The sequence below is a fragment of the Pseudophryne corroboree genome, chromosome 7, assembly GCF_028390025.1.
Source record: "Pseudophryne corroboree isolate aPseCor3 chromosome 7, aPseCor3.hap2, whole genome shotgun sequence".
In the NCBI taxonomy this organism is placed as follows: Eukaryota; Metazoa; Chordata; class Amphibia; order Anura; family Myobatrachidae; genus Pseudophryne; species Pseudophryne corroboree.
In genome coordinates this window covers 39,674,739-39,700,254 of record NC_086450.1, presented here as the reverse complement: position 1 = coordinate 39,700,254, position 25,516 = coordinate 39,674,739, and the positions used below count along the sequence as shown (strand labels likewise).

The window sequence follows — 25,516 nt, the reverse complement described above, 5'->3', positions numbered from 1 at the left end:
TGCCGCTTCTTCACATACAAGCTGGCTGGTGCCGATGTGACTGTGTAATACCCATTTGTCTGGCATCTGAGAGTTTAAATAGTCTATTTATTATCATGTGTCTTTTATAAACTCTAGGTGTATATGGACCAAAGGAGCCATCTCTGTCCCTCATACATGTAACCACCATATGACTCAAAAACGGTATGCTTAGTCTAGTGACCACCATAAGCAGCATACAGTATAACCCACGACTGATATAAAAGAGCATAAAACAGCAAGATAAAGAGGGCAAAGGGGAGTGATGTATGAGTAAACGCCATACGTCAAAGAGAGGTAATTACCATTCTTGCTTCCTCTAGCTAGCAAGCAGGCAATGCTTAGCCCCACCTAGCGGTAACGGCACCCTTCATCAGAGGTGTTATACAATGCCTGCCAATGCATTTGGAACCAGAATGGGTATAAACCTGAGTAGAGTGCGGGCACATATCAGAGTTTCATAACTGTCTACACTTACTATTATTATTATTATTATTATTATTATTATTGTTATTCCTTCCTCCCATCCAGGTTCTCTAGCACATGCCTCTGCAATCATGTGATTACAGTGCTCCCTTCCTAAACATGTATATCTGCATTTACCCCATGAGAAGCCCGATATTGCAACATTGCTCACCCCATCCTAGCCGTGCCCCCTGCTCACTCCATCCTAGCCGTGCCCCCTGCTCACTCCATCCTAGCCATTCCCCCTGCTCACTCCATCCTAGCCGTGCCCCCTGCTCACTCCATCCTAGCCGTGCCCCCTGCTCACTCCATCCTAGCCGTGCCCCCTGCTCACTCCATCCTAGCCATTCCCCCTGCTCACTCCATCCTAGCCGTGCCCCCTGCTCACTTTATCCTAGCCGTGCCCCCAGGGCCATCTTAACAGCAGTGTAGGCCCCTGGGCACAGCAATGCACTGGGCCCCCTACCCATCCTCCAGCAGTAGGGGAGGGGGGTGCTATCAGCGGCAGGTAGGGGGTGTTCTATCTTCCGCTCAGAATGTAGGACCTGGCGCAGTAATTTCTGCTAATTACTCCTGTACTACACAGATGGGGCTAAACCAGTGGTTTCCAAACTTTTTTGAATCACGGCGCCCTAGAATATCAGAATTTTTTTCACGGCACCCCATGGCCAAAAATTTCTTATTGAGAAATTTAGAAAAAAATATTACATTAAGTAGATCACGTTTATATGTCATCCTTAGGGTCAGTTGTGTGGTGAGGGACAAGATTTGCTTCTGTTTGGCCACATATTTTATGACTGGCAGCCACCAGCACTGGTTTTGCCTATTATATTGACCATGAATAATTTGAACTGGTCCTGGACCACCAACCCAGGGCACCCCTGCAAGTGTCCCGAGGCACCCCAGGGAGCCACGGCACACAGTTTGGGAACCTCTAGGCTAAACTGTAGAGGGAGCATTGGGCTGAATGAAGAAGCCCTGGTACATGACTTCCAGGGTGATAGGGGGTGTTTAATACGGGTGGTCTTCAGTATGCCGACTGACGGGATCCCGGCGCACAGTATACCGGCGCCGGAATCCCGACAGCCGGCATACCGACACTTATTCACCCTCGTGGGGGTCCACGACCCCCCTGGAGGGAGAATAAAATAGCGTTGCTCGCGTAGCGCGCCACCGTGCCCGTAGCGTGGCGAGCGCAGCGAGCCCGCAAGGGGCTCATTTGCGCTCGCCACACTGTCGGTAAGCCGGCGGTCGGGCTCCCGGCGCCGGTATGCTGGTCGCCGGGAGCCCGGCCGCCGGCATACCATACTGAACCCGTTTAATACGTAGGTTAGGGGTGGATAGTGGAGTGGGCTTAATATTTATCATTTTCCGGTGGGAGCTTGCTTGACTGCATATATATCAAGTTCCTGAAAATATATTTCTTAGCTTTGAATGGGATAAAAAAAAAATAGAGAGTCCCACCTTTCAGGAGATACTGGGAACTTGGGGATCAGAGCTCAGGAGCCAGAGCAATCCACCAACGAAAATCTAAAACTGCATACTAGGTGTGTTGAGCTGGAGCAGGGATCATCTGCTGGAAGGCTGATATCTCTGGTTCTGGGTATAGTAGAGACAAGCTGCCAGTGTCCACCAAAAGGGGAGAGTCCCAGCTTTTGGATTATACCCTTGAAAAAAATCTAAGTCAGACAGAACCCGAGCTATCTGGCTGGAAAGAGCAATTAACAGGCTTGGATGGGGACCATTGCTTTCAAGTCGGATATCTCCGGTTCCCCAGGGCCGATTTAAAAAAATCTGGTACCCCTGGAAAGAGGGGACCCTCAGCTATCAGTCTAGGGCCCTTATACTCCTGGGGCCCTTGGGCAAGAGCCCATTGAGCCCATACGAAAAGACGGCCCTGCGTGCCCCCTGCTCACTCCATGCTAGCCATGCCCCCTGCTCACTCCATGCTAGCTGTGCCCCCTGCTCACTCCATCCTAGCCGTGCCCCCTGCTCACTCATCCTAGCCGTGCCTCCTGCTCACTCCATCCTAGCCGTGCCCCCTGCTTTCCCCCTGCTCACTCCATCCTAGCCATTCCCCCTGCTCACTCCATCCTAGCCGTGCCCCCTGCTCACTCCATGCTAGCTGTGCCCCCTGCTCACTCCATCCTAGCCATTCCCCCTGCTCACTCCATCCTAGCCGTGCCCCCTGCTCACTCCATCCTAGCCATTCCCCCTGCTCTCTCCATCCTAGCCGTGCCCCCTGCTCACTCCATCCTAGCCGTGCCCCCTGCTCACTCCATCCTAGCCGTGCCCCCTGCTCAGTCCATCCTAGCCGTGCCCCCTGCTCACTCCATCCTAGCCGTTCCCCCTGCTCACTCCATCCTAGCCGTGCCCCCTGCTCACTCCATCCTAGCCGTGCCCCCTGCTCACTCCATCCTAGCCGTGCCCCCTGCTCACTCCATCCTAGCCGTGCCCCCTGCTCACTCCATCCTAGCCATTCCCCCTGCTCACTCCATCCTAGCCATTCCCCCTGCTCACTCCATCCTAGCCGTGCCCCCTGCTCACTCCATCCTAGCCGTGCCCCCTGCTCACTCCATCCTAGCCGTGCCCCCTGCTCACTCCATCCTAGCCATTCCCCCTGCTCACTCCATCCTAGCCATTCCCCCTGCTCACTCCATCCTAGCCGTGCCCCCTGCTCACTCCATCCTAGCCGTGCCCCCTGCTCACTCCATCCTAGCCGTGCCCCCTGCTCACTCCATCCTAGCCGTGCCCCCTGCTCACTCCATCCTAGCCATTCCCCCTGCTCACTCCATCCTAGCCATTCCCCCTGCTCACTCCATCCTAGTCGTGCCCCCTGCTCACTCCATCCTAGCCGTGCCCCCTGCTCACTCCATCCTAGCCATTCCCCCTGCTCACTCCATCCTAGCCATTCCCCCTGCTCACTCCATCCTAGCCGTGCCCCCTGCTCACTCCATCCTAGCCGTGCCCCCTGCTCACTCCATCCTAGCCGTGCCCCCTGCTCACTCCTTGCTAGCTGTGCCCCCTGCTCACTCCATCCTAGCCATTCCCCCTGCTCACTCCATCCTAGCCGTGCCCCCTGCTCACTCCATCCTAGCCGTGCCCCCTGCTCACTCCATCCTAGCCGTGCCCCCTGCTCACTCCATCCTATCAACCTTTCTTCAGATGTTTTTTTTTTTAAATCCGTTCTCTTTTTTATAGCTATAAAACAATTGTTCGCCGACAGCCCGTTTAATACTGGTTATATGAGAAACGCTTTAAGCACAGTATAACACAAGTATCCGATTTAGTGCTCAGCCTGACAGTGATTGTTTTACTCTGTTAGACCGTGCGCAGTTTACAGTATTAACAGCGATCCCTGGAGTGTGTTATCACTAGTCTTTACCTCTGGGTCTCAGATAATTTACTGTAAACCCTTTCACCGCACGCTTTGCCTCTGATCAGGAAAGATAATAGCTGCAATAGAATGCTCTCAGTAAATAGAAGACAGTAGTGCCATACATATAGCTTGTGGCCATAAAGTTGGTTTAATCTTGCTCATTGGGTCACCGGGCCACCACGTGCAGCCATCACCGCTTACATGGGCTCTGGCATTGAGACTACCGTTGTCTGGAATTGTGCAAGTGGGATGGAAACATAGAATTGGATGGCAGATAAGATAAGAATCTTACGGCCCATCCAGTCTGCCCTGTAGGGTTAGGGTTAGAGTATTGGGGTCAGGATATTGGGATCAGGATATTGGGGTCAGGATATTGGGGTCAGGGTATTGGGGTCAGGGTATTAGGGTCAGGGTATTCGGGTCAGGGTATTAGGGTTAGAGTATTGGGGTCAGGGTATTAGGGAAGGAGTACTGGGGTCAGGGTATTAGGGTTAGAGTATTGGGGTCAGGGTATTAGGGTTAGAGTAGTGGGGTCAGGGTTTTAGGGTTAGAGTATTGGGGTCAGGGTATTAGAGTTAGAGTATTGGGGTCAGGGTTTTAGGGTTAGAGTATTGGGGTCAGGCTGAGTTAGAGTATTGGGATCAGGGTATTAGGGTTAGAGTATTGGGGTCAGGGTATTAGGGTTAGAGTATTGGGGTCAGGGTATTGGAGTTAGAGTATTGGGATCAGGGTATTAGGGTTAGAGTATTGGGGTCAGGGTATTAGGGTTAGAGTATTGGGGTCAGGGTATTAGGGTTAGAGTATTGGGGTCAGGGTATTAGGGTTAGAGTATTGGGGTCAGGGTATTAGAGTTAGAGTATTGGGATCAGGGTATTAGGGTTAGAGTAGTGGGGTCAGGGTTTTAGGGTTAGAGTATTGGGGTCAGGGTATTAGAGTTAGAGTATTGGGATCAGGGTATTAGGGTTAGAGTATTGGGGTTAGGGTATTAGGGTTAGAGTATTGGGGTCAGGGTATTAGGGTTAGAGTATTGGGGTCAGGGTATTAGGGTTAGAGTATTGGGGTCAGGGTATTAGGGTTAGAGTATTGGGGTCAGGGTTTTAGGGTTAGAGTATTGGGGTCAGGGTATTAGGGTTAGAGTAGTGGGGTCGGGGTTTTAGGGTTAGAGTATTGGGGTCAGGGTATTAGGGTTAGAGTATTGGGGTCAGGGTATTAGAGTTAGAGTATTGGGATCAGGGTATTAGGGTTAGAGTATTGGGGTCAGGGTATTAGGGTTAGAGTATTGAAATCAGGGTATTAGGGTTAGAGTATTGGGGTCAGGGTATTAGGGTTAGAGTATTGGGGTCAGGGTATTAGGGTTAGAGTATTGGGGTCAGGGTATTAGAGTTAGAGTATTGGGATCAGGGTATTAGGGTTACAGTATTGGGGTCAGGGTATTAGGGTTAGAGTATTGGGGTCAGGGTATTAGAGTTAGTTCAGGGGACTGCATTAGGGGTTAGTGATAGCGTATTAGGGCTGGTTTATTCTGGGGGAGATTTGTCAGAGCTTGGAGAGAGATAAAGTTGCTGGAGATAAAGTACCAGCCCATCAGAATCTAACATCCATGTCACAGGCTGTGTTTGAAAAATGTCAGGAGCTGATTGGCTGGTACTTTATCTCTCTCTTTTTGTTACCTCTCTCCAAGCGTTTCTAAATCTCAATATAGATAACAATAAAAATTGAAATATTTTTCGGCGCACAGTCAAATTAAAATATATTGATTATATAAAGGCTGCTAGCCGATTGGATAAAGATAATAGTATCTTGCTATTTAAGCTGCTCCCATACGAGTCCTCTTTAATACTCGCTAATAAACAGAACAAGAAAAAATGAGAAACAAAGTATCACAAGGGAGCGCTAAATTCAATTAATAAAAAACTATTTATTCATATGTATTACACTAAAATCAATGCAGTATATGAACAATAAATTACACCATTTTCTACCACTGCTCACTAATCAGTCCACATTACCACCAATATTTTTGTAGTCCACAGGAATCTGTAATGGAGCTCCAATGCTGGATAGTTAAGCACAGTATAAGTGCTGTTTGGTAACTCCTTCTGATGAAACCGTACTACCCTAAGGGGGTCATTCCGAGTTGATCGCTCGCTAGCAGTTTTTAGCAGCCGTGCAAACGCTATGCCGCCGCCCACTGGGGAGTGTATTTTAGCTTAGCAGAAGTGTGAACGCATGTGCAGCCGAGCTCTGTAAAAACAGTTTGTGCAGTTTCTGAGTAGCTCTGAACCTATTCAGCGCTTGCGATTACTTCAGCCTATTCGTGTCCGGATTTGACGTCATACACCCGCCCAGCCACGCCTGCGTTTTTTCAGACACGCCTGCGTTTTTGCAAACACTCCCTGAAAATAGTCAGTTGACACCCAGTAACGCCCCCTTCCTGTCAATCTTCCTGCGGCCGTCAGTGCGACTGAAAACTTCGCTAGAACCTGAGCACAACCACAGAGAGCTTTGTACCCGTACGTCGCGCGTGCGCATTGCGGGGCATACGCATGTGCAGAATTGTTGTTTTTTCACCTGATCACTGCGCTGCGAAAATCGGCAGCGAGCGATCAACTCGGCATGACCTCCTAAACACGGAGAAACACGTTAAGGGGTCTACCTACTGCATCTATTTTGGTCCTGACCACCTAGACCACCCACCGATCAGAGGCTGCCTTGCATTCAGCAACTGGTGGTGAGGTGACCCGGAGCCGCGCTTCTTCTTTTTCTAAATCTCACCCTCTGTATGATAAAAGCCTTCCACATTCATAATCCATTACATGCATCTCTAATTCGCATTACTAACCCATCAAACTATATAAGCATCATCAGCGACCACATTGCCCTCACACTGTCTCTCTCTCTCTCCCCCCCCTTCATCTCTCTCACCCTCGCTCTCTCTCCTCCTCCGTGTCTCTCTCCGTCTCTCTAACTCTCTCTCCCCCTCTGTCTCTCTCTTTGTCTCTCTCCCTCCCTCCCTCTCTCTACGCCTCCGTCTCTCTCCCCCTCCCTCTCTCCTCCTCTGTGTCTCTCTCCCCCTCCCTCTCTCTCCTCTGTCTCTCTCTCTCTCTCGCCCTCCACTCTCCTCCTCTGTGCCTCTCTCCGTCTATCTCCCTCCCTCACTCTCTCTCCCCCTCCCTCCATCTCCTTCTCTGTCTCTTTCTCCCTCCCTCTCTCTCTCCCCCTCCGTCTCTCTCACCCCCTTCCTCTCTCTCCCCCTCCAAATCTCTCTCCGTCTCTCTCCCCCCCTCCGCCTCTCTCTCTCCCCCCTCTGTCTCTCTCTCTCTCTCTCTCTCCCTCCATCTCTCTCCCCCTCCCTCTCTCCTCCTCTGTGTCCCTCTCCCTCTCTATCCTCCTCCCTCTGTCTCCTCCTCTGTGTCTCTCTCCTCCTCTGTGTCTCTCTCTCAGTCTCTCTCCCCCTCCCTCTCTCTCCTCCTCTGTGTCTCTCTCCCACCCTCCCTCTCTCTCCTCCTCTGTGTCTCTCTCCCTCTCTCTCCCCCTCCCTCCATCTCTCTCCCCTCCCCTCTCCTCCTCTGTGTCTCTCTCCCTCTCTCCCACCCTCCCTCTCTCTCCTCCTCTGTGTCTCTCTCCCTCTCTCTCCCCCTCCCTCCATCTCTCTTCTCTTTCCCTCCCTCTCTCCTCCTCTGTGTTTCTCTCCCTCTCCCTCTCTCTCCTCCTCTGTCTCTCTCCCTCTCTCTCTCCCCCTCTCTCTCTCTCCTCCTCTGTCTCTCTCCCTCTCTCTCCCCTCCCTCTCGCCTCCATGTGTCTCTCTCCCTCTCTCTCCCCTTTCTCTCTCCTCCTCTGTGTCTCTCTCCCTCACTCTCCTCCTCTGTGTCTCTCTCCCTCACTCTCCTCCTCTGTGTCTCTCTCCTCCTCTGTATCTCTCTCCCTCCCTCTCTCTCCTCCTCTGTATCTCTCTCCCTCCCTCTCTCTCCTCCTCTGTATCTCTCTCCCTCCCTCTCTCTCCTCCTCTGTATCTCTCTTCCTCCCTCTCTCCCCCTCCCTCTCTTCCTCCTCTGTGTCTCTCCCCCTCTCTCTTCCCTTCCTCTCTCCTCCTCTATGTCTCTCTCCCTCTCTCTCCTCCTCTGTGTCTCTCTCCTCCTCTGTATCTCTCTTCCTCCCTCTCTCCCCCCTCCCTCTCTTCCTCCTCTGTGTCTCTCCCCCTCTCTCTTCCCTTCCTCTCTCCTCCTCTATGTCTCTCTCCCTCTCTCTCCTCCTCTGTGTCTCTCTCCTCCTCTGTCTCTCTCTCTCTCTCTCTCTCTCTCCCCCTCCCTCTCTCTCCTCCTCTGTGTCTCTCTCCTCCTCTGTGTCTCTCTCCCTCTCTCTCCCCTTTCTCTCTCCTCCTCTGTGTCTCTCTCCCTCTCTCTCCCCTTTCTCTCTCCTCCTCTGTGTCTCTCTCCCTCACTCTCCTCCTCTGTGTCTCTCTCCCTCACTCTCCTCCTCTGTGTCTCTCTCCCTCTCTCTCCTCCTCTGTGTCTCTCTCCCTCTCTCTCCTCCTCTGTGTCTCTCTCCTCCTCTGTGTCTCTCTCCCTCTCTCTCCCCTTTCTCTCTCCTCCTCTGTGTCTCTCTCCTCCTCTGTGTCTCTCTCCCTCTCTCTCCCCTTTCTCTCTCCTCCTCTGTGTCTCTCTCCCTCTCTCTCCCCTTTCTCTCTCCTCTGTGTCTCTCTCCCTCTCTCTCCCCTTTCTCTCTCCTCCTCTGTGTCTCTCTCCCTCACTCTCCTCCTCTGTGTCTCTCTCCCTCACTCTCCTCCTCTGTGTCTCTCTCCCTCACTCTCCTCCTCTGTGTCTCTCTCCCTCTCTCTCCTCCTCTGTGTCTCTCTCCTCCTCTGTGTCTCTCTCCCTCTCTCTCCCCTTTCTCTCTCCTCCTCTGTGTCTCTCTCCCTCACTCTCCTCCTCTGTGTCTCTCTCCCTCTCTCTCCCCTTTCTCTCTCCTCCTCTGTGTCTCTCTCCTCCTCTGTGTCTCCCTCCCTCTCTCTCCTCCTCTGTATCTCTCTCTCTCTCTCTCTCTCTCTCTCTCTCTCTCTCTCTCTCCCCTCCCTCTCTCTCCTCCTCTGTGTCTCTCTCCTCCTCTGTATCTCTCTCTCTCTCTCTCTCTCTCTCTCCCCCTCCCTCTCTCTCCTCCTCTGTGTCTCTCTCCCTCTCTCTCCCCTTTCTCTCTCCTCCTCTGTGTCTTTCTCCCTCTCTCTCTCCCCCTCCCTCTCTCTCCTCCTCTATGTCTCTCTCCCTCTCTCTCCTCCTCTGTGTCTCTCTCCTCCTCTGTATCTCTCTCTCTCTCTCTCTCTCCCCCTCCCTCTCTCTCCTCCTCTGTATCTCTCTCCCTCCCTCTCTCTCCTCCTCTGTATCTCTCTCCCTCACTCTCCTCCTCTGTGTCTCTCTCCTCCTCTGTATCTCTCTCCCTCTCTTCCTCCTCTGTGTCTCTCCCCCTCTCTCTTCCCTCCCTCTCTCCACCTCTGTGTCTCTCCCCCTCTCTCTTCCCTCCCTCTCTCCACCTCTGTGTCTCTCTCCGTCTCTCTCTCTCTCTCTCTGCAATAACTTCCCTTTGCCCCTATAAAGACAGCGTTTCCATATTAATTTCATAATAAAGGGATGATGAAGGGTGAAGTGCTGTAAAATAAACTAAAGTGGTGGCAAAGGTGACATCTAATTACCGCGGATCTACAAGTAACCTTTAGAGCAACTGCAGATAATTACTTTTGTATTAATTTACATTTGCACCTTAATAAAGTCGTCATCACCATCATTATTGTTTGTTTATACAGATTCCGGACAGCTGTACAGATATGATATACTGTACACAAGTGCAATAAGCATAAGAACAGGAATCCAATAAGCACGGTAACAGACACATGAACACAATTAGGCATAATAAGACGTAGATGGATGGGCACGACCCTGCAATAACGGGAACGAATTCCATAGCTGCGAGCAACATACAGCAGAAGATTCCGCATAAGACACCACGTCAGGGTCTTACAAGGAGAACAGATAGGAGGCATGGGATAGAGAGGTCTCTGCCCAGGAGAGCTTACAATCTAATGGGAGTTCCCACATAGCGTTCTCCGAGTGTGCTTTATTTCCTAGCGATGACTTTATGTTGGCCGGGGTGTGTGCTGCATACAAATCATTGCAGAACAGAACTAGGGACATACATTTAAATGAACATTTGCGCAGAGCACTGGGGCATCTGGGAGTCTGCCAGTGCTGCTCCTCTGATGCTAAGAATAGCTCTCAGATCTATTCATAGCTGTGCCGAGCTGCAGCTGCCATCGGCCTCGTCCCACTGGGAGAGGGAGCTATAAATAAAATTGCTGTGTTGGATTTCCTCAGACTAATTAACCGATTTAAGATTCCGCAAAGCTCGTCATTGATCTGAGCTGGAAAAGTGAAACATAGCAGGTACCGTCCGCCACTGATGTGAGCTTCCGCTATTTGCTACATTAATGAACTTCTTTCTCTAGCTCGGTTTTATGCAGCGCTGTACATACATTCATTCTCCAGCAGTGAACTTCGCATGTGTGTAAGTATTATATAGATAAGATACTGTTTAAATAATTTTCTAAACAGATCATTTAATAGATTGGTTGAACTAATTTTAATATATAGAGAGCAGTTTGACACCAGAATCTTCCTGCGTCAGTTTGACAGGAAATTCCATTCACTGCTCTGTGCTGCAGGGAGACCCTGCTCCTTTCACTAACTGAAAGTCTGTGCTTCCTTTTTCTACCTGACATTGGGCTGGAGCCGGACACATCTGGGAAAATGAATGCATCGCCCGTTTTCCAGCTTGACTGCTCATACTTCTGAATCACAAAACACGGTGCAGCCATGCACAATGAAATGTGTCCGAAGTTGCAAGTTGTTGCGTGTTACATCTTGTCCGCAAGGAGACCGGCAGAAAGTAGGCATTTCTGGGTGACAACTGGTCGGCGAGTAGCAAGACGCACTGAGACGCTATTTCTGGTGGAGAGTCGTGGGCATATATGTACAGTTCCGTGCGATTCTGAATTGTGTGTACGGATAAGGGATGTCTGATAAGGATGGTGGCTGCACCTGCGTATGCTGTAACAATGGGGATATTATGCACTTTGTTGCATTAGCATATGAAAGTTAGTACAGTGTCGCGGCTGTTGGGAAAAGCAGCTACAGATGCGTGCGACTCAGAATCATCCCCATCACAATACTGCCCCTGTCATGTGTAGTGCTGTTCTCATTGACACACCACTCATCTCCTGATGTACTCTGTGCTGCTGGGCACCCTGCTCGTACAAACTAACTCACAGCCTGTGACTTCCTGCTGCCTCCACTTCCTTCCTCACATCATGCCACTGCCCCGTCACATGCAGCCCTGCCCTCACTGACACATCACTCATCTCCTGATATACTCTGTGCTGCTGGGGACCCTGCCTTTCCCACTATATAACTGTCAGTCTGTGGTTTCCTGCTGTCTCCATTCCCCTTCTCACATCATGCCACTGCCCTGTCACATGCAGCCCTGCCCTCACTGACACATCACTCATCTCCTGATATACTCTGTGCTGCTGGGGACCCTGCCTTTCCCACTATATAACTGTCAGTCTGTGGCTTCCTGCTGCCTCCATTCTCCTCCTCACATCATGTCACTGCCCCTGTCACATGCAGCCCTGCCCTCACTGACACATCACTCATCTCCTGATATACTCTGTGCTGCTGGGGACCCTGCTCCTCCCACTATATAACTGTCAGTCTGTGGCTTCCTGCTGCCCCCATTCCCCTCCTCACATCATGTCACTGCCCCTGTCACATGCAGCCCTGTCCTCACTGACACATCACTCATCTCCTGATATACTCTGTGCTGCTGGGGACCCTGCTCTTCCCACTATATAACTGTCAGTCTGTGGTTTCCTGCTGCCTCCATTCCCCTCCTCACATCATGTCACTGCCCCTGTCCCATGCAGCCCTGTCCTCACTGACACATCACCCATCTCCTGATATACTCTGTGCTGCTGGGCACCCTGCTCGTACAAACTAATTAACTCACAGCCTGTGACTTCCTGCTGCCTCCACTTCCTTCCTCACATCATGCCACTGCCCCGTCACATGCAGCCCTGCCCTCACTGACACATCACTCATCTCCTGATATACTCTGTGCTGCTGGGGACCCTGCCTTTCCCACTATATAACTGTCAGTCTGTGGTTTCCTGCTGCCTCCATTCCCCTCCTCACATCATGCCTCTGCCCTGTCACACGCAGCCCTGCCCTCACTGACACATCCCTCCTCTCCTGATATACTCTGTGCTGCTGGGGACCCTGCCTTTCCCACTATATAACTGTCAGTCTGTGGCTTCCTGCTGCCTCCATTCCCCTCCTCACATCATGTCACTGCCCCTGTCACATGCAGCCCTGTCTTCACTGACACATCACTCATCTCCTGATATACTCTGTGCTGCTGGGGACCCTGCTCCTTCCACTATATAACTGTCAGTCTGTGGCTTCCTGCTGCCTCCATTCCCCTCCTCACATCATGTCACTGCCCCTGTCACATGCAGCCCTGTCCTCACTGACACATCACTCATCTCCTGATATACTCTGTGCTGCTGGGGACCCTGCTCTTCCCACTATATAACTGTCAGTCTGTGGTTTCCTGCTGCCTCCATTCCCCTCCTCACATCATGTCACTGCCCCTGTCCCATGCAGCCCTGTCCTCACTGACACATCACCCATCTCCTGATATACTCTGTGCTGCTGGGCACCCTGTTCGTACAAACTAATTAACTCACAGCCTCTGACTTCCTGCTGCCTCCACTTCCTTCCTCACATCATGCCACTGCCCCGTCACATGCAGCCCTGCCCTCACTGACACATCACTCATCTCCTGATATACTCTGTGCTGCTGGGGACCCTGCCTTTCCCACTATATAACTGTCAGTCTGTGGTTTCCTGCTGCCTCCATTCCCCTCCTCACATCATGCCTCTGCCCTGTCACACGCAGCCCTGCCCTCACTGACACATCCCTCCTCTCCTGATATACTCTGTGCTGCTGGGGACCCTGCCTTTCCCACTATATAACTGTCAGTCTGTGGCTTCCTGCTGCCTCCATTCCCCTCCTCACATCATGTCACTGCCCCTGTCACATGCAGCCCTGTCTTCACTGACACATCACTCATCTCCTGATATACTCTGTGCTGCTGGGGACCCTGCTCCTTCCACTATATAACTGTCAGTCTGTGGCTTCCTGCTGCCTCCATTCCCCTCCTCACATCATGTCACTGCCCCTGTCACATGCAGCCCTGTCCTCACTGACACATCACTCATCTCCTGATATACTCTGTGCTGCTGGGGACCCTGCTCTTCCCACTATATAACTGTCAGTCTGTGGTTTCCTGCTGCCTCCATTCCCCTCCTCACATCATGTCACTGCCCCTGTCCCATGCAGCCCTGTCCTCACTGACACATCACCCATCTCCTGATATACTCTGTGCTGCTGGGCACCCTGCTCGTACAAACTAATTAACTCACAGCCTGTGACTTCCTGCTGCCTCCACTTCCTTCCTCACATCATGCCACTGCCCCGTCACATGCAGCCCTGCCCTCACTGACACATCACTCATCTCCTGATATACTCTGTGCTGCTGGGGACCCTGCCTTTCCCACTATATAACTGTCAGTCTGTGGTTTCCTGCTGCGTCCATTCCCCTCCTCACATCATGCCTCTGCCCTGTCACATGCAGCCCTGCCCTCACTGACACATCCCTCCTCTCCTGATATACTCTGTGCTGCTGGGGACCCTGCCTTTCCCACTATATAACTGTCAGTCTGTGGCTTCCTGCTGCCTCCATTCCCCTCCTCACATCATGTCACTGCCCCTGTCACATGCAGCCCTGTCTTCACTGACACATCACTCATCTCCTGATATACTCTGTGCTGCTGGGGACCCTGCTCCTTCCACTATATAACTGTCAGTCTGTGGCTTCCTGCTGCCTCCATTCCCCTCCTCACATCATGTCACTGCCCCTGTCCCATGCAGCCCTGTCCTCACTGACACATCACCCATCTCCTGATATACTCTGTGCTGCTGGGCACCCTGCTCGTACAAACTAATTAACTCACAGCCTGTGACTTCCTGCTGCCTCCACTTCCTTCCTCACATCATGCCACTGCCCCGTCACATGCAGCCCTGCCCTCACTGACACATCACTCATCTCCTGATATACTCTGTGCTGCTGGGGACCCTGCCTTTCCCACTATATAACTGTCAGTCTGTGGTTTCCTGCTGCGTCCATTCCCCTCCTCACATCATGCCTCTGCCCTGTCACATGCAGCCCTGCCCTCACTGACACATCCCTCCTCTCCTGATATACTCTGTGCTGCTGGGGACCCTGCCTTTCCCACTATATAACTGTCAGTCTGTGGCTTCCTGCTGCCTCCATTCCCCTCCTCACATCATGTCACTGCCCCTGTCACATGCAGCCCTGTCTTCACTGACACATCACTCATCTCCTGATATACTCTGTGCTGCTGGGGACCCTGCTCCTTCCACTATATAACTGTCAGTCTGTGGCTTCCTGCTGCCTCCATTCCCCTCCTCACATCATGTCACTGCCCCTGTCACATGCAGCCCTGTCTTCACTGACACACCACTCATCTCCTGATGTACTCTGTGCTGCTGGGCACCCTGCTCGTACAAACTAATTAACTCACAGCCTGTGACTTCCTGCTGCCTCCACTTCCTTTCTCACATCATGCCACTGCCCCGTCACATGCAGCCCTGCCCTCACTGACACATCACTCATCTCCTGATATACTCTGTGCTGCTGGGGACCCTGCTCCTTCCCCTATATAACTGTCAGTCTGTAACTTCCTGCTGCCATCATTTCCCTCCTCACATCATGTCACTGCCCCTGTCACATGCAGACCTGTCCTCACAGACACATCATTCATCTCCTGATATACTCTGTGCTGCTGGGGACCCTGCTCCTCCCACTATATAACTCTCAGTCTGTGGCTCCCTGCTGCCTCCATTCTCCTCCTCACATCATGTCACTGCCCCTGTCACATGCAGCCCTGTCCTCACTGACACATCACATCATCTCCTGATATACTCTGTGCTGCTGGGGACCCTGCTCCTTCCCCTATATAACTGTCAGTCTGTAACTTCCTGCTGCCATCATTTCCCTCCTCACATCATGTCACTGCCCCTGTCACATGCAGACCTGTCCTCACAGACACATCATTCATCTCCTGATATACTCTGTGCTGCTGGGGACTCTGCTCCTCCCACTATATAACTCTCAGTCTGTAGTTTCCTGCTGCCTCCATTCCCCTCCTCACATCATGTCACTGCCCCTGTCACATGCAGCCCTGTCCTCACTGACACATCACATCATCTCCTGATATACTCTGTGCTGCAGGGGATCCCGCTCCTCCCACTATATAACTGTCAGTATGTGGCTTCCTGCTGCTTCCATTCTCCTCCTCACATCATGTCCCTGCCCCTGTCACATGCAGCCCTGTCCTCACTGACACATCACTCATCTCCTGATATACTCTGTGCTGCTGGGGACCCTGCTCCTCCCACTATATAACTCTCAGTCTGTGGCTCCCTGCTGCCTCCATTCTCCTCCTCACATCATGTCACTGCCCCTGTCACATGCAGCCCTGTCCTCACTCACACATCACTCATCTCCTGATATACTCTGTGCTGCTGGGGGCTCTGCTCCTCCCACTATATAACTCTCAGTCTGTGGCTCCCTGCTGCCTCCATTCTCCTCCTCACATCATGTCACTGCCCCTGTCACATGCAGCCCTGTCCTCACTCACACATCACTCCATAGATGTCGACTTTCTGGCTGCCCCCTCTGGACCCAAATCAGAATTCCGGCAGACATTCGCGCAGGCCTTTTGATTGCCGGAAGCGGACGGAATTGTGACCGCATTATGGTCCTGACCAGAGGTGGGCGCAGACATAGCCATGGCTGCTTCTTCCTACTGACACGCCCACCAGCTGGGCACTAATCTGTCTTGGTGACGCACCATCGTTGCACCATGTCTATTAAGACGCATCATTGCTGCACCAACAAAACGTGCAGCTGCTCTATCTACAGTAGGTGCAGTTTCTCCATCTGAATATGGCCTACAGCTCCTGCGCTATTGCATCTTTGGAGGCAGCCATTGACCGCGACACGCCCGAACATCGCCACTACATTCGCTACTGAATCAGGCCTGTGTGCGGCTAAGAATCAGGCCCAGTATTATTTGCTTTCACTATAAATATAGTATGCACCGGATACAGGCGATGGACGGTCTACTGACTATCCATAAAGGATTGCATTGTGCTAAAATGAAGCAGTATTTTTCAGAGTATGAGAATGAGCCGCCTGCGATGTCCTGCTTTGCACAGTAACAATCATGAGACAGATATTTGGCATTGCACGTTCCCCCCGGACCTGCTGGGCCCGCAGCAGCAGTCCGCTGGGGGGGGAGCGCAATCAGAGTAGCTCCGTCCCTTTCACAATCAGCCAGCTGCATTCTTGTCGTCAGCTCCTTAAACGAAGATATGGAGCCACTGCCAGAACGAAGCACAAAAGGCTGGCGGGATGTAATTGCTCCATACAGAATGGCTTTGCTGGAAGAATTGCTTGAGCAGAGCCAGTGGGGAGTTGTGTTAGCGAGGCAATTGTACAGACACGATTAGTCCCTATTTAGTGACAAGTCAGCCGATGCAATACATAAGCTACAATCAAGGAGATGCAGGTGCCACATCATTCCATTGTGAGTCCCGGTAGCAGGACACGGAGATTGGCCTCCGGTGATTATTGTAAGAGTATATAGAAATGACGCAGAAGGCATATGTCACTATGGATGGATCATGCCTGTTTCATGCATAAAGGCACACTGCTGTTTGTCCAATGGGGGTCATTCCGAGTTGTTCGCTCGCTAGCAGTTTTTAGCAGCCGTGCAAACGCTATGCCGCCTCCCACTGGGAGTGTATTTTTGCTTAGCAGAAGTACGAAAAAAGGGATCGCAGAGCGGCGACAGTTTTTTTGTGCAGTTTTAGAGTAGCTCAAAACCTACTCCTCGCTTGCGATCACTTCAGACTGTTCAGTTCCTGTTTTGACGTCACAAACGCGCCCTGCGTTCGCCCTGCCACGCCTGCGTTTTTCCTGGCACGCCTGCGTTTTTTCGAACACTCCCTGAAAAGGGTCAGTTGACACCCAGAAACACCCACTTCAAGTCAATCACTCTGCAGCCAGCTGTGCGACTGAAATGCTTCGCTAGACCCTGTGAGAAACTACATCGGTCGTTGTAATAGTACGTCGCGCGTGCGCATTGCACCACATATGCATGCGCAGAAGTGCCTTTTTTTGGCTCATCGCTGCACAGTGTACGAATGCAGCTAGCGATCAACTCGGAATGACCGCCAGAGTCTTGTGTATGGCGTAATCCACCCCCCCATACCCCACACACACACACACACACACACACACACACACACACACACACACACACACACACACACACACACACACACACACACACACACCTGCTGTAAGTCTACCTACTACATGCTCTTATAATGAAAAAACTAAAGTTTGGTCATGTTTGAAAAGTTTGCAGATTGCATATACAGGGATATCCCCTGGGCCACCCGTAGGGGGGGACCGGAGGGACACATATCAGGGGGCTTGCTGGGTTTAGTTGTAAAAGTGCAGTAGAGGTGATGGGTCTGATTCAACGATGGACGCTATTGGCGCCGCAGGTGCAGTTGTGTGCGCAGCGACCTAGCGAAAATATGCAAATGCCACAGCCATCTGAATTTATATTGAGCCGTCTATTGGCCTTATTAATCAGTTAATTATATAGACACGCAGCATGGCAGCAGGTAGTAAGACGCCGGAGCCATTGTAGCTGCATACGGGAAATGGGTGCGACACGTCTGCGTTTTTTGACCACTTCCCGTAAATAGGGGTCTGTTTACTCAGTCTTGGATGGAGATAAAGTGGACAGATATAAAGAACCAGCCAATCACTCCTGTCAGTCCCAGCCTGTGGCATGGCAGTTAGGAGCTGATTGGTTGGTACTGTATCTCCGCCCACTTTACAGTATCTCCATTGAAGGCTTAGTAAAATAGACCCCTATATCCTCTCTGTGACCACAGCCGCAAGACCAATGTGGGATATGTACAGTGCGATATAGACAGCCGAATGATTGACAGGCGACAGAGCGTTGCGGGGGGCAGCGCGGGGAAAATGGGGTGGGGCGTCTGCGTTTTCGGGGTGGCTGCGTGACGTCGCATGCAGCCTCTCCAATCTAAAAAAAATGGTGGTGGACCTCCTGCATATGCAGCCTAGCTGCGGCTGCAGAGGGTCATCCACAGTTGTTGCATAAATGTGGTCGCAGCAGCTGGGCAGGCCATTCAGCATGCAAGAGAGAAGATTGCAGATTTCTGCTTTTTAGCAGAATCTGCAATTCAACCTGAATAACCCCCAGAGAGTGCAATACCTCTGATTTATAAGCACTGATCCTTTTATATGATTATGCCAAAGATTCTACACGTATTTGGGAGTTATCACCTGTGCTGCCCCAGCGTGACAGTATATATCACGCAAGGCAAGAAACAAAATAAAGCATTCAAATAAAAATACAATTTTTAATCTGCAGTTTATAATTGAATTGGTAGGAAATGTAGTCACAGTGACAGATCTAAGTAACGAAAAGAAATGATTGACTTGTTGCTGGAACTGAAAATAAACATAACGGAGAAGGTGCTATGGGGGTCACCCCGAGTTGTGTTAAATTTAGCACAGCTACGATCGTTAACTCAGACATGCGAGGGGACGCCCAGCGCAAGGTCAGTGCCGCCCCCCCCCCCCCCGCACAAATACAAAAGCATCGCACAGAGGCGATGCCTTTGTATTTGAGGAGTAACTCCCGTCCAGCGCAGCTTCTGCGGCTGGCCGGGAGTTGCTCGTCGCTCCCGCTGGCCGCAGCGGCTGCGTGAGACGTCACGCAGCCGCCGTGGCCCGCCCCCCCCCCCCATGGTCCGGCCACGCCTGCGTTGGCGGACCGCTCCCCCTAAACGGTGGCTTAACGCCGCCGTTCAGCCCCCTCCCGCCTAGCGACCGCCTCTGTCTTAGAGGAGATCGCTAGGTAACGAAAGCTGCAATGCGCCGGCACACTGCGGCGCTGGCGCATGCACATTTCCGACCCAATCGCTGCGCTACGACAAACTGCAGCGAGCGATCGGGTCGGAATGACCCCCCCTATGAGCGCATTAGCCTGGGGTGATGGGAACCGTTAATCAGGCCCCGCCCACTCGTTAGATGGCATCTGTATCTGGTGGTCAACTAGGCACAGGCTCAGGGCGCTCACACTGGCCGCGAATGGTTCTGCATAAATAAAAGGAGGAGGGTGATACATATACAGTGCATCCGGAAAGTATTCACAGCGCTTCACTTTTTCCACAGTTTGTTATGTAACAGCCTTATTTCAAAATGGAATAAATTAATTTTTTCCCCTCAAAACTCTACACACAATACCCCATAATGACGTGAAAAAGTTTTTTTGTGATTTTTGCAAATTTATTAAAAATAAAAAACTAAGAAATCACATGTACATAAGTATTCACAGCCTTTGCCATGAAGCTCAAAATTAAGCTCAGGTGCATCCTGTTTCCACTGATCATTCTTGAGATGTTCCTACAGCTTAATTGGAGTCCACCTGTTGTAATTCAGTTGATTGGACATGATTTGGAAAGGCACACACCTGTCTATATAAGGTCCCACACTTGACAGTGCATGAAGTCAAAGGAATTGTCTGTAGACCTCAGAGACAGGATTGTCTCAAGGCATAAATCTGGGGAAAGGTACAGAAAAATATCTGCTACTTTGAAGGTCCCAATGAGCACAGTGGCCTCCATCATCTGTAAATGGAAGAAGTTCGGAACCACCAGGACTCTTCCTAGAGCTGGCCGGCCGTCTAAACTGAGCAATCGGAGGAGAAGGGCCCTAGTCAGGAAGGTGACCAAAAACCCGTTGGTCACTCTGTCAGAGCTACAGCATCCTTCTGTGAAGAGAGGAGAACCTTCCAGAAGGACAACCATCTCTGCAGCAATCCACCAATCAGGCCTGTATGGTAGACTGGGCAGACGGAAGACACTCCTTAGTAAAAAGCACATGGCATTCCACCTGGAGATTGCCAAAATGCACCTGAAGGACTCTCAGACCATGAGAAACAAAATACTCTGGTCTGATGAGACAAAGATTGAACCCAGTCATGTCAGGCGTCATGTTTGGAGGAAACCAGGCACTGCTCATCACCAGGCCAATACCATTCCTATAGTGAAGCATCGTGATGGCAGCATCATGCTGTGGAGATGTTTTTCAGCAGGAGGAACTGGGATACTAGTCAGGATAGAGGGAAAGATGAATGCAGTAATGTACAGAGACATCCTGGATGAAAACCTGCTCCAGAGCGCTCTTGACCTCAGACTGGGGTAACGGTACATCTTTCAGCAGGACAACGACCCTAAGCACGCAGCCAAGATATCAACGGAGTGGCTTCAGGACAACTCTGTGAATGTCCTTGAGTGGTCCAGCCAGAGCCCAGACTTGAATCCGATTGAACATCTCTGCAGAGATCTGAAAATGGCTGTGCACCGACGCTTCCCATCCAACCTGATGGAGCCTGAGAGGTGCTGCAAAGAGGAATGGGCGAAACTGCCCAAAGATAGGTGTGTCAAGCTTGTGGCATCATATTCAAAAAGACTTGGGGCTGGAATTGCTGCCAAAGGTGCATCAAAAGTATTGAGCAGTGGCTGTGAATACTTATGTGCATGTGATTTCTTAATTGTTTATTTTTAATAAATTTGCAAAAATCTCAAAAACACTTTCAAGTGATGCGCTGTGAATACTTTCCGGATGCACTGTAGGTCATGGTCAAGGATGGGAGGGGATGTGCCATGGGGCCATTAATGCTTATGGGCAGCCCTGGTTGTTATAGTAATCTGCAATTAGTTGACTATTTTCTTAGAGGTGGATTTTAGGCATCAAGTAGTGAAAAGAGTGGAAAAGTGACCAGTGGCTTCTACCTATCATTTTATAGAATGTACTTGATAAATGCTACCTTCAATCTGATTGGTTGCTCTTGGCAGCTTCTCCACTGGTCTGTTTTTTTCACTCTTTTCACTGATTAATACAATAAGTTAGGAAAGATGGAAGATGTGCAAAAGGGATTTATATTTACTTACATCTTAATCACATCTCTTCCGATGAGATATCTGTAGCAATCGCTCCATTTTCATTTTCCAAAAGTAGCCCCCATGGGGCTGCTAAATTGTACAATGTGCCATGATCCAGAAATCTATGCTTTAGATGGCGTTAGCCATTGTATCCTTTGGGCTACACTTTGCAACATTCTTCTGGAGAGGGCTCCAAAGGATCCCACCCCATTAACGTTCGCTTGTACATACACAGTCTGATTACCCTGCACGTGCAGTAGCTGTGCTGGGGCCAGACCTAGAAGTAAAGAGATCGCATAAGTGATCAATTCTTACTGATCACCGGGACAGGCTCTTATCAGATCCCTTGTCCCGACAACTGTGCTTTAATAAATTCCATTGCCTCAATAAGGAATCTTATTTTTCAGTGGCACATCGTGTCTTAATAAATATACCCCTAACCGTTGCATACAATGACATAAAGATGGACCAAGTTTTGTAGTGACCTAGTCTTGTTTGCTAATTCACAATCCTATATGCTCAGTACTCATGTTGAACAATTGTGTGTACAAGTGCTGATGCCTACTGTACTGTTTTGTGAGCACTGAGGATTGCATACAATCTCAAACCACATAGTTTTTTATTATCTTTCTTTTTTTTCAGATTGATCTTGAGAGCAACGGGGGTCTCATTCAGAAGCTCCCGTCCATTCTGGAAGATGATGAGTTTGAAGACGATGAGAAATGTCCCTTGCCGGTTACCCCAAGAGGCGTGAGCTCCACAGACTCCTCTTTAAAACTACCTAAAGCATGCAATTCTCCAATGCTGTCTCCCTTGACACCGCGGTCTTTTAAAACCCCCACCAAGAGGGCAGATAAGAGCTTTGGAGACCTCCTAGGTGGAAGTGAAAAGGGCAAGTTTCCGGCTGGGGATGTGGGAAGACCCTGCAAGCTTCAGCTTCCAGCCTTCAGCCTCCATGTCCCACCAGTGCTCAGCCCTAGGTATGTGGAATCCTGTGCAACAGCTCCATGGTTTTCATGTGCGTCTGGAGGGATATTACAGTTCTGGGATTTACAAATATTCTGATGTTAGTAAATCTCTGTGTAGTCCCCAATTCCTAAAATGATGGCGGTTCCTGAAGACTACCTCAGGAACAACAACCGACCACTGGCCACATCTCAGACTGAATAACCTTTCCTGGTCAATGTCACCATATTGTGATGCCTTCTTCTCATATCTAAAATAAAGCTGGAAATAGTTTTTTATTCTTTCTTAATCTGTGAAGATGAAGAAATAGGTTTGTATAGAACATCTTTGTCCTTTTTATTATCTGCATATATACTGGAGCTCACGGCATTATATTGAACCTGATAGTAATGTCATTTTTCATTTGAACCTGGGGAAACAGCTTGGAGTGCTGCCACAATGGACCCCAGTGGTGATTGAGGTGGAGGGTCAGTAATACTGGATCACCCACCCAAGACCCTCGTGCTTCCTTTCTAACAAATACAGGAGCCTGTGTATTCACGGTGATGCCTTGTTCAAGTGCAGACGTGGAAGCCTCTTACGTGAATGCATAAAGTTTGCTATGGACTCTTCTGCACTGTGCCAGCCTATACGTATGTTCATAGGAGCAGAACTGTAGCCTCTAGTGGTGGACTGCCAGACCCTCCCCCAAATTGCGCTATAGGGCCTATATTGCTACATTCATTATTTTAATAAAATACATAGTCGATGCATATTAAGTTCTGATACCAAATTAATACAATAAAAAAGCTAGTGAAAATTGCAGTTTATGTTGAGAATAAGAGGCGTCATAGAAAACAGTCGGCCAACATTTCAAAAATAGGGTCATTTCCAGTAGAGGGGGGAAAAACTAAAGTTTCCAAATGTAAAAAATCTGTAGATGTGCCTGAAAAGTATAAACCATTGAATATCAAAGTTATTTATGTGTAGAACACAGTTTAGGGGAGAGAGGGCCTGATTCAGCATGGATCGCTATTTTGCTGAAATCGCTATTTGGCAATTTCAGCACATGTGCGCATGCGTATGCGCATATGCTGGTGTGCGCATGCGCAAGGTCTTAAACTGCGTTCTCTACAGAACGCAGTCTAAGTGCTGGCGGGGGCGGTGACGGGGTATCGACACCGCGCTTTGTGGGCGTCAACGCCAGGGCCGTCTTTTCATATGGGCTCAATGAGCAGTTGCCCAAGGGCCCCAAGAGTATAATGTCCTAGGCTGAAAGCTGAGGGTCCCCTCTTTCCAGGGGTACCTTATTTTTTAAAATTGGCCCTGTGGAATCGGAGATATACGACTTCAAAGCAGTAGTCCCCATCCAAGCCTATCAATTGCTCTTCCAAGCCAGATATCTCAGGTTTTGCCTGATTTATAGTTTTTCTGAGGGTATAATCCAAAAGCTGGGCCTCTCTGCACACTGGCAGCTTGTCTCTGCTATGCCCAGAACCAGAGATATCAGCCTTCCAGCAGCCGGTCCCTGCTCCAGCTCCACACGCCTGGTATGCAGTTTTATATATTCATTGGTGAATTACTCTGGCCCCTGATCTCTGATCCCCAAGTCCCCAATATCTCCTGACAGGTGAGACCATCTAGTTGTTTACCCATCCATTAAAAGCTCAGAAATCTATTCCCAGGAACTAGAGATAACTGCAGTCAAGCAAGCTGCCCTCCCACCGGAAAATGATGAATATTAAGCCCACTCCACTATCCACCCCTCCCCTGGCTATTACTACTATTAGAACCGCTTCAAGTGGAATTACTTCCAGTTCCGAATCCAATAAACCGTTGATCTTTGCGCTGAAGTGCCTGACGCAGTAATGTGTGACCGCTGTTGTAGAGAACGCTCCTATCGATTATAATCTTAAACCTTTTATTTCCAAGTATAAGATATTGGATTGAGCAGTCTGTTATTTACCTATGTTTGGTTGCAGTATAAAGTGGTTCATTGAACAACATGGCGGCGTGCAGACATCTATGTGCTGCCGCTCACCGCAATCCTCTATGTGAGCGTTGTCCTCTGAAGGTGAGCTGCGCAAGTGACAGCTTTAATCTAGTCGTCGTGGGCTGCATTGCATACACTGGGCCTAATTCATCTTTATACGCATCGGCCGATGTTCACGCAATAAAGCGATTATCGGCAGACTGTGCATGTTTTGCGGTCGCAATGCGCATGCACAAGGGAGCAGCTGCGGCCGAGAACCTTGTCGCAGAATGATTGACAGGAAGTGGCCGTTTGGAGGTGGTAACGGAGTGTAAGGGGAGTGGTTTGGAACATGTAATGTGGCTTGGCCGTTTTCTGGGCATGTATATTCTGATGGCTGCGTGATCGTACCTGTAAATACATGGCGTCTGAGCCGCCACTACTGTGGCCAGTCTGATTCCGATTTGGATGGTGTTAGCCTTCCGGCTGCGTCCTTGCATGCAGAGGTGATGCTATCATATGGGAATGCGGCAAGAGGCGTCTGGTGTAAATAGCCGTCCGCTGCATGCACGTGTGATCCAGTGCTGCTGCGCCCGAGGGTGCAGCCGGATCACTCTGCGGGACCATTGGCCGGCTGAGTGACCTTCTGGTTATGCAGACAGACCGGCCGCCGCCGCAGCTCCGTAGACAACAGGAAATCTGCGTCGGTAGAGAGAAACCCTGACCTTGCTAGCCAGCACCAGCCCCTCCCTGCCTCCAAACTCCTGCAGCCAGGCTGCTGCTGTCTGGGCGCAGTGAGCGTGATGGCAGAACTGGTTATGCACAGAATGGGTCCCGTGCATACACAGATTGCCCACCATCGGATTAGTACATAAACCATCGGCCCAGAGTCCAGTTACCGAGGTCAGGGAGGGAAGCAGAGAATGGTGTAACTCACAGTCAGGAGATGTATAAGCCTGGATAATGGTACCAGACTCCAAACTGATTCCTGACCTCAGGAGTAGGGAGGCCAATCCCGGCCATTTTTTCAATCCCGGGTATCAGGATTGAAAAATGGCCAATCCCGGGATTCCCACTGGGATTGGCTTTTAACTATGTGGCCGCCCCCTCGCCCCGCCCTGCACACGTAACTCACCATATACCGAGGGTAGGCGGGGGAGGAACATCCTCTGCTATCTCCTGGCGGCTCCCAGCAGGGGCTGACGGCGCAGCGTGACCTCTCACGCTGCGCTGGGGAGCTGGAAGAAGGAAGCCGGGCAGCGTCTGATCCCTCAATCCCCGGTATTGGAGCTTCCAATCCCGGGATTGAATCCCGGACGTTTTTGGCCCTAAATCCCGGGATCCCGCCGATCCCGGGATTGGCCACCATACTCAGGAGGAGTTCTCTACTTACCATCATGGCCGGATTAACAATGGGGCGGATGGAGCTGCAGCTCCAGGCCCCCCATTGAAAATAGGCCCACAGGAGTGACAGCAGTGACAGGAAA

General features: G+C 50.6%; 1 protein-coding gene across 3 annotated transcripts in view; it reads left to right on the top strand.

The window, feature by feature from the left end:
• The window catches only part of LOC134944473 (potassium voltage-gated channel subfamily H member 8-like), an 834,050-nt gene that overhangs the window by 779,921 nt on the left and 28,613 nt on the right, over positions 1–25,516 (top strand). For all 3 annotated transcript variants that reach the window (XM_063933056.1, XM_063933055.1, XM_063933057.1), the window contains exon 12: positions 21,755–22,092. In XM_063933056.1, coding sequence (XP_063789126.1) covers positions 21,755–22,092 — 338 coding nt within the window. The remainder of the gene's footprint in view (positions 1–21,754; positions 22,093–25,516) is intronic.